The following is a 14,471-nucleotide window of genomic DNA, read 5'->3' as shown; positions in this document are numbered from 1 at the left end:
AAAGGGTGTCACAGATCAGCTGAGGGTACTTTTGTGCTCGGTACATGTGATGGGTAGGCTGAAGGGCACGTAGCGAGTCACTGTGGATGAGGAATTTGGTATCAGGAAGACACCGCATCTGTTCCACTGCCCTCAAGATCACATATAATTCAGCATCGTACACTGTTAATGTATCAAGTAACCGAATCTTCATAACACATTCTGGAAACACCACAGCACAGCTGATGCATTTACCTGGGCAGACCCATCTGTGTAGACAACCACACAGCCACAGTGCTTGGATAAAATTGTGTAAAACATTGATTTAAAAACACAGCACGGAGTAAAATTCCTTTTTTATGCTGATAAATGTAAAATAATTTTGGATCCTTTTATCAACCGTGTGTCAAATGACTCCAGCCTTGATGAAGCTCAGAAATATGGTCCCATTAAGAGCTACTAAGTCCTGCCACACACGAATCCCAAGTGGCTTCATTCCGTTCCCACCTATTTCTAAATAATCATTCCATTGGACAGCAAGCAACAGTATGGAATGCTGGAGATCATGAGGTGGACAGTAGGTGGCATACACGGCGCACCATGTGGATCTGCCACTGGATTATGAGTGGTGGTTCACCAGCCTCAGCATAGAGACTGGGAATCAGACTTGTCCTGTATGTTCCTATCACCAGCTGAATCCCCTCATGGCAAACTTAGCTGTAAACCGTGCAACTATAATTGAGGCAGGATTGCACAAACACCTTGTAAAACTGGAGCAGACCTGTTCCATCTACTACCCATGATGTGTGGCTGAGGCTTAGGTACTTAAAACCCAGTTTCACTAGAGAGCAGAGTGCAGGCAGTGTGGCTTAATGCTGTGTGTCTTGTTCTGTTTCCATTCGCTAGTCTTCTGTATAGTACTTACACTTTCCCTGCTTGCTCTGATGTGTTGTGGGAAAGAGTTAATGATTATCCTTGGCTGAGGCATCTCCTGAGTTACATTCCTCTGCTTTTCTTTGAAAAGACCTTTACAAAGAAGTTAGGATATGATCCCTCAAGTTTTCTTGGCATGCATGATTACTAGTGTGTTTCTGGGTGCTCTGCAAAGTTGTTGTTTCCATTTTATGAACAATATTTCGAACACCGACCCAGCCATCTTCTTAAAGTGCTGCGAGTGCACATAACAGCAAAACTCTCAGCACTAGGGAAGATGACTGGAGTGGCCATTGAAATATTGTGCATTAAATGAAAACAGTATCTTCGCAGAATGCCCAGGAGCTCACTACTAATTGTTAGGAAAGTTCAAGGGCATTTGCCCACCTCACATGGTGACCGAGCGTCTGCTATCTTGATCTCAGTGAATCACATCGCTCATTCATTGTACCAACTTTCTTGCGTATCAGACAGTGACCACTCTTAGAGCTTCACCATTTGAAGAAAGCCTGACTATTGAATTAATTGTCTAGCTGCTTGTCTGGGCTATGTTTTTTTCTGGTAGTAAACAGAAGTGGCCTTATTTCATAGTGACACAATCATTAAATTACATTTCTAATGCATAACACTATCTTCTCTGTGATCTCATGAATTGTTTTTCCCGATGCACATTCCTGTGTTTTTGTGTAGTGGTCTTTGTAATTTGTGAGCAATAACCTGTCCACAAGTAAGTTTTCATTTGAATTTCCTGTGTTGTACTACAGAGATACATGTATAAAAATAATTCCTTTATGATAACCTGTCAGTATCTTAGCAGACATAGTGTGTGTTTTGTTGATAAATATGTGACAGTGATAAACCTTTGAAATTTAGGTGGATGAATTATATAAGGAGGAGAAATGACCGGAAAGCTCCATTCCTACAGAAAAATTTCACGAGGGGTTCTGACAAGGATTCACTGGCTGCTTACATCCGCTTGTTTGAGCCAATGGTAATCAAGGCACTGAAGGTAAGAATTACCATAATAGTAAAAAAAAAATTATTATTAATCTTGTCTTATACTATTGTTAATGAAATATCAAAAGTGAACCTATGACCGCCAGCTCTGGCAGCTCGGATCAGTGGCATTCAGGTCTGAGCTGCTGTCTGTGGCTGAAAGCTTATGTGTTAGTGCCTTTTAATTGTGTCTGTCTGCAACTTAACATGTCATCTATACGGTAAGAAGCAACCTATCTTTTCCTACAGTGGTGATATCCCTATTTGGAGTTTTCATTGTTTGCTAATAAGATGTCTTCCTCTCCTCATCCTGCCCTCCTATCCCACCTCCAGACACATCTTTGCTGGTTTTTGGGGCTAATTTTGAATCAGAATTCATCACTGAAGACAGTCCTACTCCAGTCAATGAGATTCCAGGCTGAAGACGTGTCTGGAGATGCCCCAGATGGCACTAGTGTATCACCTGACTGTTGCCTGCAATACAACCTGACAAGTGATGGTCTGGGGTACCAGTTCATTGCAGGATCCCTTTGGTTGTTCCATCACATTCAGATAATTCCTTTGTGATGTGTCTTTTTTGTTTTATAGTATGTGTTTCATATAGTTACATATTATACAGGGTGGAGAAAAATTGTGTCACGAAATTTTTAACCTGGATAGCTGATGCCAGTAGGAACCAAAATTACTAATGTTGTGTTGGTCAACAGCGCACCATTTTTAAACTAAAGAGACTTGGTGCCACACACTCTGATTGGTCATGGGGTTGCCCTGTTGCCATTTGTCGGTTGACGGGCAGTGCTATGGTTGTCAGTTCACACATACAAATGTCCCTTGCCCCGTCAATGCCCCAACATGATAAGCACACGTGTCGAATAGGTCTTGCTGTTTGTCTCCACCTCACGTCAGAGGCATTCACATGTAAGTTCCACTTTGGAGCACACACACACGTAACCTGCGATTTAGTCATACAGTAAGCAAGGCGGCACCGTATTCATTTGAAGAACAATGAGATATGGTTTTTGTTGTTGGACTAGGCAACGGTAATGCACATGAAGCTCAAAGGTTGTATGAGGAACGGTACCCAGCAAGACGCCATCCACACCTGAAAACGTTTACAGCAATTCACCTGCGACTTGTTGAAACAGGCTCATTAGCAGGATATCATGGTGATGCTGCAATACCTCGAACACTACGAGATGCAGCACTTCAAGGAAGCATCTACGACAAGTACTCGAGCAGTTGAGCATGATATGGCGGTCACTCACGCTTAGTCTGGGAGGTTTTGAGGGATGGCAGCCAGCATCCATTTAGCTTCCACCTTGTCCAAAACCTAAATCCTGTGGTGGACTATGAACACAGGCTAGGATTTTGCCGGTGGTTTCTGTGACATGTTGCACAAGATCCCGACTTCCCCGCCTTTGTGTTCTTTATCAATGAGTGCACCTTCCATGGGGATGACCTTTACAACACTCGAAATGTTTATTACTGGCCAAGGGGAAATCCTCATCTAATGTACGTCCACAGACATCAGGAACGATTTTTGCTCAACATTTGGGCAGGGATTGTGGGTGACCATCTGATTGGGCTGGTCCATCTACCTCCTCAACTTATCTTCACTTTTTGCAAGAAACTCTACCCGGCCTGCTGGAAGATGTTCCGCTGGGCATAAGACTACGCATATGATTGCAGCATGATGGGGCGCCCACACACAACAGTCGTGCTGTGCACAGATATTTAAGTGAACTCGTCGATGGCTGGATAAATGTCAGAGGTGCTCGTAGGACATGGCCCTCGCAATCACCAGACCTCACGCCACCAGACTTATTTCTGTGGGGATTCTCCAAGCTTCTAGTTCACCCACACAGACACGGACCACCTAGAAACGAAGAGGATTTAATGAATTGCATTCAACATGCCGCCAATCACATCAAGGCAATGTCAGGAATCTTTGAAAGGGTTCGGCAAAACGCCATTCGGCATTACCAAGCTTGTGTCACGTCAGAGGGTCGCCAGTTCAAGCAACTGCTTTAAGTAAACAATGTCCTAGCTATAAAAAAGGCCCTTTTCAGGGCCAACACAATTTGTAAAAGACTTATTGTATGCAAACTAACAGCTGTTGATGAGTTGAGCAATCCCGTGGCCAATCGGAGCGCATGGCGCCAAGCTTGTGTAGCTTAAAAATTTTGCGTTGTCGACCTACACAACATTAGTAATTTTGGTTCCTACTGGCATCAGCTATCCAGGGTTAAAATTTCATGACACAATTTTCCTCCACCCTGTATATATTAAAATATACAGCCTGTGTGCTTTGAAATATTCATTAGAATATCATGTACAATTTTGAAGTAAATCACTCAAGAACTTTTCAAAACCTGTGGTAACAACTTTTTTCCTTTATATACATACACTCCTGGAAATTGAAATAAGAACTCCGTGAATTCATTGTCCCAGGAAGGGGAAACTTTATTGACACATTCCTGGGGTCAGATACATCACATGATCACACTGACAGAACCACAGGCACATAGACACAGGCAACAGAGCATGCACAATGTCGGCACTAGTACAGTGTATATCCACCTTTCGCAGCAATGCAGGCTGCTATTCTCCCATGGAGACAATCGTAGAGATGCTGGATGTAGTCCTGTGGAACGGCTTGCCATGCCATTTCCACCTGGCGCCTCAGTTGGACCAGCGTTCGTGCTGGCCAGGGTAGTTGACTTACACCTTCTAGAGCACGTTGGGTGGCACGGGATAAATGCGGACATGCATTGTCCTGTTGGAACAGCAAGTTCCCTTGCCGGTCTAGGAATGGTAGAACGATGGGTTCGATGACGGTTTGGATGTACCGTTCACTATTCAGTGTCCCCTCGACGATCACCAGTGGTGTACGGCCAGTGTAGGAGATCGCTCCCCACACCATGATGCCGGGTGTTGGCCCTGTGTGCCTCGGTCGTATGCAGTCCTGATTGTGGCGCTCACCTGCACGGCGCCAAACACGCATACGACCATCATTGGCGCCAAGGCAGAAGCGACTCTCATCGCTGAAGACGACACGTCTCCATTCGTCCCTCCATTCACGCCTGTCGCGACACCACTGGAGGCGGGCTGCACGATGTTGGGGCGTGAGCGGAAGACGGCCTAACGGTGTGCGGGACCGTAGCCCAGCTTCACGGAGACGGTTGCGAATGGTCCTCGCCGATACCCCAGGAGCAACAGTGTCCCTAATTTGCTGGGAAGTGGCGGTGCGGTCCCCTACGGCACTGCGTAGGATCCTACGGTCTTGGCGTGCATCCGTGCGTCGCTGCGGTCTGGTCCCAGGTCGACGGGCACGTGCACCTTCCGCCGACCACTGGCGACAACATCGATGTACTGTGGAGACCTCATGCCCCACGTGTTGAGCAATTCGGCGGTACGTCCACCCGGCCTCCCGCATGCCCACTATACGCCCTCGCTCAAAGTCCGTCAACTGCACATACGGTTCACGTCCACGCTGTCGCGGCATGCTACCACTGTTAAAGACTGCGATAGAGCTCCGTATGCCACGGCAAACTGGCTGACACTGACGGCGGCGGTGCACAGATGCTGCGCAGCTAGCGCCATTCGACGGCCAACACCGCGGTTCCTGGTGTGTCCGCTGTGCCGTGCGTGTGATCATTGCTTGTACAGCCCTCTCGCAGTGTCGGAGCAAGTATGGTGGGTCTGACACACCGGTGTCAATGTGTTCTTTTTTCCATTTCCAGGAGTGTATATTTATATATTATAAATATTAAAAAATCTATAGTCTGTGTCCGTCTCATTGTGTATTAGAGTATCATAGTATCATGTAGAAAATTTTAAAAAAATCAGTCAAGTACTTTTCCATATTTTTGGTAAAAATGTTAAGCAATGTCTTGTTTTTATATAGTAATGTAGATTACAATGTTTTTGCAGTCCATTTTGTGTAATTATGACAATAAAGTGCAATAATACTCTTGAGAACATGGCTTCTATCTTCTAGAAATTTCTGTCCATTGCCTAATACAATGAGGAGATCAGCACAATTGAGAAAAACTATGATGTGTTTTCACAATCTCCTAAACTGCAAATGAAACAGAAACAAATTCACTTCATTGTATTACAATAAACCTAATGTGACTATGTTGCAGTATAAAATTGTGAATGTTGACACCCTCCCCCCTCCCCCCCAATGAACTGTGGACCTTGCTGAGGTGGGGTGGCTTGGGTGTCTCAGCGATGTAGATCGTTGTTGTACCCTAGGTGTTCACACAACAGGTAGTTGTCTGTGGAGATGCCAGACTAACACATTGTTCCTAAAGGAGGTCACCAGTCTGCATGATTGAGTGTTCTGGCCTTTTAACATTAGCCAACATATCCTTCCTGTGCTGCTACTGTGAATAGTTAACTGTAAGCTATTATTTTTTTCCTTCGAGTGCATGCAACTCTACTCTGTGGCTTAATGATGGGGGCATCTCTTGGGTAAAATATTATGATAATATAATAGTCTCTCATACAGATTTCAGGGTGGGGACTAAAGAAGTAGACGTCATAACAAGGAAAAATAAAACAGGGATTGCATGGGGTGGACTGTGGAATATTAGATCCCTTAATCAAGCAGGAAGGTTAAATAATTTAAAAAGTGAAATGGGTAGGTTGAAGTTAAGTATAGTGGGAATTAGGGAAGTGCAGTGGTGGGAAGAACGGGACTCCTTGTCAGGTGAATTCTGGGCTATAACTACAAAATCAGACAGGGGTAATGCAGGAGTAGGCCTGATAATGAAAAAGAAAATAAAAATGCAGAAAAGCTACTATGAACAGTATAGTGATTGCATTATCATAGCCAAGGTAGGTATGAAACCAATACCCACAACAATAGTACAAAAAAGGTTCAAATGGCTCTGAGCACTATGGAACTTAACATCTGAGGTCGTCAGTCCCCTAGAGCTTAGAACTACTTAAACCTAACTAACCTAAGGACATCACACACATCCATGCCCGTGGCAGGATTCGAACCTGTGACCGTAGTGGTTGCACAGTTCCAGATTGAAACGCCTAGAACCGCTCAGCCACACCGTCCGACACAATAGTACAATTTTATATGACAGCTATCTCCCCAGATGGTGAAGAGATTGAAAGAATGTGTGATGAAATAAAGGAAAGAATCATATAGTTAAGAGAAAGAAAATTTAATTGTGATATGTGACTAGAAATTAGTAGGGGAACACGGACTGGGGGAAAGGGATGAAATAGAAAACACCTAGCATAATTTTGCACAGTGCATAGTTTAATCATAGCTAAGATTTGGTTTAATAGTCATGTAAGAAGATTTTGTATACATGAAAGAGATTGGAGGCACTAGAAAGTATCAGGTTGATAACATAATGGTAACACAGAAATTTCAAGACCAGGTTTTGAACTGTAAGTCATTTCCATATGCTGATGTGTATTCTGACAATTTATTGATTATGAACTGCAGGTTGAAACAAAAGAAATTTCAAAGGGATAGGGAACTGAAAGTTCCAGTGGTTGTTGAAAGTTTCAGAGGGAACATTAGGCAACATTTGACTGAAACAATAGGAGATGAATGGGTACCTTTGAAAGATCAAAAGAAGGAAGTAGATGATTACATCTGGGTATAAAGGTAGGTGTAAGGGAAGACTTATGTCTGAAAAATGTGATAGGAAAATGGTGCAAAATGGCTGAATAGGAAGGCTGTAGAAAAATCCATGACTGTGGGTAAGTTAAAGAGACCTCTGGAGAAAAGAGAAGTGGATTTATGAATATCAAGAGTTCAGAAGCCAAGCCAGTACTAAGCAAATAAATGGATGCTGGAAGGTGGAATGAGTATCGGAGGGTTCATATAAAAGAAAAAAATGTGAGGACAATGTTATGGAAAGAGAAGAGGGAGTAGCTAAAGTCAGGCTGGGAGATATGATACTGCAATGAGAATTTGACTGAGTACTGAAAAACCTAAGTTGAAGCAAGGCCCCTGGAGTGGATGACATTCCCTCAGAATTACTTATAACATTAGGAGACCCAGCCATGACACAACTATTCCACCTAATGTGCAAGATATATGAGACAAGTGAAATACCCTCAGACTTCAAGAAGATTGTAATAATTACAATTCTAAAGAAAGCAGGTGCTGACAGGCGTGAATACTACCAAACCATCAGTTTAATTAGCCATGGTTCCAAATTATTGGCACGAATTATTTACAGAAGAATGGGGAGAAAACTGGTAAAAGCTGATCTAGGGATTGATCAGTTTGGCTTCTGGATAAATATGGGGACACACAAGGCAATACTGACTTTCAGAAGACAGGTTGAAGACAGGGAGAACTACATTTGTAGATTTAGATTAAGCTTTTCACAATGTGCACTGGACTACACTCTTAGAAATTTTGAAGGCAGCATGGATAAAATAATAGGAACTGAAAGATTGCTTACAACTTGTACAGAAACCAGACTGCAGTCCTGAGTAAAAGGACATGAAAGGAAAGTAGTAATTGAGAAGGAAATGAAACAGGGTTGTAACCTATCCCCAGTATTGTTTAAAATGTGCATTGAACAAGACATAAAGGAAACCAAGGAAACATGTGGAAAGGTGAGTAAAGTTCAGGAAAATAAGAACTTCGAGGTTTGTTACTGATGTCCTAACTCTGTCAGAGACAGCAAAAGATTTGGAAGAGTGGTGTTTTAAGAAGTAATTATAAGATGGACATCAACAAAAGTAAAGAAAAGGGTAATATAATGTAGTTGAGTTAAATTAGACCATGTTGATGGAATTAGATTAGGAAATGACACATTGAAAGTAGTAGACAAGTTTTGGTATTTCGGCAGGAAAATAACTGATGATGTTTAAAGTAGAAAGTATATAAAATGTAGACTGGCAGTAACAAGGAGAGTGTTTCTGAATAAGAGGAATTTGTTATCACTGAATATAAATTTGAGTGTTAGGAAGTCTTATCTGAAGTTATTTGTCTGAAGTCTGGCGCTGTATGGAAGGGAAATGTGGATGATAAGCAGTTCAGGCAGTAAGAGAACAGAAGCCTTTGAAATATAATACAGTGCTGCAGAGGAATGCTGAAGATTAGGTGGATAGATTGCGTAACTAATGAGGAACTACTGAATAGAATAGAGGAGAAAAGAACTTGATTAAAAGAAGGGATCGGTTGATAGGACACCTTCTGAGACACCGAGGAATCATAAGTTTAGTTTGTAGGAAAGTGTGGAGGTTAAAAATTACAGAGGGAGACCAAGATATGAATACAGCAGTGAATTCAAATGGATGTAGGTTGCAGTATTTATTCAGAGATGAAGAGGCTTGCGCAGGATAGACTAGCATTGAGAGTTGCACCAGGCCTGTCTTTGGCGTGAGTATGACAGCTACTGCGACAAAATTGTAATGGGTATTCTAGCCTACTTTAAACTTGCCTCCTTGCCTAGTGTTCAAACTGCAATTAAGTACTAGTGAAGATATTCAGTAAGCTGTTGTCTAACACCATACTAATTTAAAAGAAAATTTAAAAAAACATAACATTAGCCTGTTTCTACAAATTATCTGAGTAGCTAGGTTGGGTGACTGAAAAGTTCTGTTAGCTACATGGCAACTACATGGCAGTGTTGATTGTGAAGCTGCATAACAAGGTGTAATGTATTTTAAATAGGGCTCACTATCTGCAGATGTAGGTGACTATTTTCTTTGAAAAGTAAAATTGTAGTCAAGTAAATGTTTTGTTACCACTGGCAGCTAAACTGCAGCTCATTATAACCGTAGAAGCTGCAACGTTTTTCAAATTAACAGCATTCTGATTTAATAGATTAATATAGCTTTTCATAGGTGATAATTTACAGTTGTTAAATAATGTGGAAAAATGTATTTGTGCCATCAGCTGTACAATTTTTTGTTTATTCTCTATTGGTTTCAATTGTTGTAATCATCTTTAAGGAGAAAACAGTTAAAAAAATTATAAGTATGTGAGTCATACAAATGTAGAACATGTATAATTGTAATAATAGTCTGTCTTTAACACAGTCCACACAACTTGGCACAATTGTGGTGGTGCAAATTTGTTGATAACTCCACATTTAATGATTGCCATACCGTAATTGCGAAAAATTCAAATATTATGTGATTGTCAAAGAGATCAAGTTTAAATTTATACAGTGTGTGGACGCTTAAATGCTCTTTTGTCTCGTCAAAGGTTACAGCAATAGAAATGCAAAAATAACATGGCATCTGTTCTCTGAACATAAAAATATATAACTTTTTGTAATGGGGTATGTTGACTTGTAGTACAGAAATTAAAAAGAATATATTTATCTATACTTCTTTCACAATGTTTAGTACAGATAAATAACTTTTTAGTTTTTCTAACGCTAAAGTCAATATATCACATTGTAAAAGGTCACATATGTATGTATGTTGTTCATAGGAAGGGTACCATGTTATTTCTGTTGCTGTAATCTTCAGATAGACCAAAGAACATTTGTAACCATTTAGGCATTCATGCTGTGTTTCATCGTGATCTCTTTGGGGATCGCATAACATTTGTACCTTTGACAGTTACAATGTATCAATTATTAAATGTGTAGTTATCACCAAATGTGTACTAGTGTAATTGTGTGAAGGCACAGCGTGGTTGTATGAATTGTGTTAAGACAGGTCATTATGACAATTATGTGTGTTACACATTGGTATGGCTCACATATTACTGAAATGTATGGTTGATCCATTGATGTACGATGTGTAAGGATTGTGGTTTAAAAATTATCTTTTTAATTCCTCCATTTTCTATGATGCTTGTGTATAGTCTAAGGACATTTTTTGTCTACAGACATTTTTTGTACCTTACAGTTTTCTCCTTGAAGATGAGTGTAACAGTCAAAACCAGTAGAGAATAATTACAAAATTGTACTGCTGATGGGACAAATATGCTTCTCACAAATTAACTGATTAAATTTAGCTGGTATAAGCATGGATGGCACTAAGTTGTTATTGTGTTGAACAGTATTTAACTTTATATATGCTTTGTACAAATTGCTGAAAATAAGTTTGTTCTCTTTCATTTTTCAGCAATACACCGTGACAAGTGATGTGCAGCTTCAGTGTCGTGTTCTTCTTTTGCTAAGCCAGTTGGTTCAATTACGGGTCAATTATTGCTTACTTGATTCAGATCAAATTTTCATTGAATTTGTTCTGAAGCAATTCGAGTTCATTGAAGAAGGTCAGATACCGTAAGTAGCATCATCAGTTTCAGTTCCTGTTTCTGTAGTTTTAGTTTATTGTGTTAGCAGTTCATTGCCTTTTGTTATTGTGGTGTAAACTGAAAATAATAGAAGAAATATTCCCATTTCTATTGTTTCAAGTCATTGTCATAATTGTTACATAGTTACCACACTTGACAGGAGTAGTTATAATTATACAAAATAACAATATGAATTAAGAGAGAATGCTAGCCACCACTTAGAGGATGTGATAACAGGGTGTATACAACCCGGGGCAACTGGGAAATCTGACAACAACCCGGGAATTTTTTCATCCGGGAGAAAACTGGGAAAAACCCGGGAATTTTTCGGAATTCCAGGAATTTCTCATTGTTTTAGCTTTCAGTTAAATTTTTGTAATTTTACTGGTAAGAATTGATTCTCTAGCGAAGAGTATTACTGTATCCTGCTACTGGAGAATGATACTGCAGAATAAAATATAAACCAGAGAGAAAAAAATAAAACTTTAGTTGCAAAGGAAATGCACAATTTACAACAACAAAACTCCGAGCACGCACAAGCATCTGCAAATAGCAAAAATATGTCAAAGGCCGTAGGGAGAAGACTATATAATTCTTCGTAACAATAAACTGCTTGCTATGAGCATTACGTCACAACTGTTCACATTAGGTTTGTTTGACCACTTGCCAGCGGGCTGATGCACATGCGCAGTTGGCTCGCATATGAGCAGTACCTATTCCCCTTTCCGCTTCTTGAAGTGTGGCTGTTAGCTGTATCGGCAGTAGCAGCAAGCAGCCAGATGCAAACGAGAAAACTTTTTCTTGCTCACTCCCTAGCTGCCAGATTCGCGCATGCACAGAGTTGTAGTGGGGAGGCCGTTAGTCTCCACGTGACCCGTGTTTGCGTTAAGTGATTTCGCTGCTTCTCTTCGTTTACAGCTCCCATGTCAAATGGAAACAAAACAGATTTCTGTTTCCGGGAGCTATCAAGTGAATTAAAATACATTCACATAATTACGGAGCGCAAATATATATTATTAGTTCCAGTTTTCTGATTTTATTTTATTTCCAAGTTATTAGCAGTCAAGCATTAATTGTCTTGCAGAACAATGAAGTTATTTTTGCAAGTTTTCTAAAGAAATTTGGCTTTATTAATCTTTCTGCTGAGGCAATCATTTTATTTGAAACAAAGTGTTTCATTCCACAGTATTGGCTAGTTCCAACTGTTCACTGAATTTCAAGTGCACGTTATCATCTTCTGCCATGTATGGCATTATGCTACAATAAAGAACCAAAAATGGGATTGTAGAGTACTGTTACTCCAAGAAAATTTACATCCCAAAAACCACACTGAAAAGCTTAATATCAGATGGGACCTATTTCATTGTGGATCTGGAAAAAACCAATGTGCACTTCAAGCCGAATTATACATTTTAGTATGGTTTACGAAATTCCAATGCTCTTGGGAGTATCCTCTGATGCCCTGTTTCTTTCCTGGTGTAATGTAAGCTCTCTTAATGCTTTATACATATGAGCATGCGGGCTTCCTACACCACTGCAACTACGTATCGACAGTAATGCCTATTTTCTGGCGTTCTCTGGCAGTTGGTAAATCGAACCTATTTCTAACAGTCTCTGGATAGTATTGTGGTATTGTGAAAGGTGGTTCAAAAAGCGTTACTTTCAAAGTAAATTTCTTTTTACACAAGATGAATTATGTTGTGTGTGAGAAAGTGGGATTAATTTCTAAATCACAGAGCGTTTAAAACTGAACCCTTTGAGGACCAGCCACTTAAAAGAATTTTGAGCCCAGACATGTATGTCATAATTTTAAATTTTCAGGCACATTTGTATGATGTATCTTAAAGTATAACACACGCAAAAAAAGATCAATATTACATGTGAAAGCTTAGCTTCTGTTGTAGCTTGTTAATCTTAGAAACCAATATTATATGTGAAAGCTTAGCTTTTCTTGTAGCTATATTATGTATATTAATGTAAACTGTTAACTTTTCCTCTTTGTGTGTTTGCACTATGTAACCAGTGATCTTGTTATTGGCTGACAATAACACGTTTCCTATGCTCTGTATATCTGTTGTCATCAGCTGGCGTGATCATGTGGCATAAGATATAATTGGCTTACAAAAGGACATCGCAAGCTCGGTTTCAACGCTCCGGAAACTAACGAGCTATGTTTGGTGCAGTTCGAATTTATACTTTCCTAATACGAAAATATGCAGCGTATATGTTGCTGTAAATCAAAGGTCTTTCCAAAACTTCTCTCCCTTTTATTCATTAAAAGTCTTTCCAAAACTTTTCTCCCCCGTCTTTACTTTTTTTTTTTCTGGGAAGTTCTATGCGAGCGTATAAAACGTTAACCATTCAAAGGATTGATAATTTTTACAGTTCTGAGGGAAAATCTATGGAAAACCTACCGTCACTTAGCTCGGAAAAAGTGTATTTTCGCGCGGGGAAAATAATATTTTTTAAACAGGTTATCCGGGAATAATCCAGGAATTTTTTTTCCTTCTCCCCGTATACACTCTGGATAAGTACCACTGTCGTTGGTACATACTTGTCTGGTAAGAAAAGATGATAACAAATAAATCCATGTAAAAATAATTGAAAGGTTAAAAACAACCACTCACCATATAGCTGAAGTGTTGAGCAGTTAACAGTAACACCCACAAGAATGAAAATGTAGCTGAGCTGATTATTTTTTCTTTTTCTTTCTTTTCTTTTCTCTCTCCCTTTTTTTGTAAGGAAAAAAAAAAAGAAGCCACCCAAGTGGAGTAGCACAGTGGGGTAGAGGGGGGCAATGAGCAGGGTAGCGCAGTGGTTAGCACACTGGACTTGCATTCAACAGCCCATGTCCTGCCATCCTGATTTAGGTTTTTGTGATTTCCCTACATTGCTTGAGGCAAGTGCTGGATGGTTCCTTCAAAAGGGCATGGCCACTTTCCTATTCCATCTTTCCCCTAATCCAAGCTTGTGATCTGTCTCAATGGGATGTTAAAAATTAATCTTCCACTCCTGCTCCCCCCTTCCCTTTTTCTTAATAGTAATGGAAAGGTTAAAAAAAGAAAAGAAAATGCCTTTCCTTTCTTCTTCTTCTTTTCTTCTTCTTCTTCTTCTTCCTGAAACATATGTGCACATGCAGGTTGTTCACAACAAAGCCTCTTCCAGCTTCTCTTTTCACCCACAGTGTATCATTCAGCATTTCCTTCCATTGCAGACCTCTTCAGTTCACATCATCCTTCACAAGGTCTCTCCAGGTTGTCATGATCTTCCAATTAGTCTCCTTCCATATTCTGTCCATTTTAGCACTCTTCTT

The 14,471-nt window shown here is 40.3% G+C and overlaps 1 protein-coding gene across 1 annotated transcript in view; it reads left to right on the top strand.

Annotated features, from left to right (window-relative positions):
* Window positions 1-14,471, top strand: part of LOC124787730 (huntingtin) — a 392,251-nt gene that overhangs the window by 230,535 nt on the left and 147,245 nt on the right. Inside the window, exons 22-23 of the mRNA XM_047254577.1 lie at window positions 1,786-1,921; window positions 10,987-11,147. Of these exons, the coding sequence (XP_047110533.1) occupies window positions 1,786-1,921; window positions 10,987-11,147 (297 nt within the window). The remainder of the gene's footprint in view (window positions 1-1,785; window positions 1,922-10,986; window positions 11,148-14,471) is intronic.

This window comes from Schistocerca piceifrons, chromosome 3 (genome assembly GCF_021461385.2).
Source record: "Schistocerca piceifrons isolate TAMUIC-IGC-003096 chromosome 3, iqSchPice1.1, whole genome shotgun sequence".
Classification (NCBI taxonomy): Eukaryota; Metazoa; Arthropoda; class Insecta; order Orthoptera; family Acrididae; genus Schistocerca; species Schistocerca piceifrons.
This window is presented reverse-complemented; position numbering and strand designations above follow the sequence as displayed.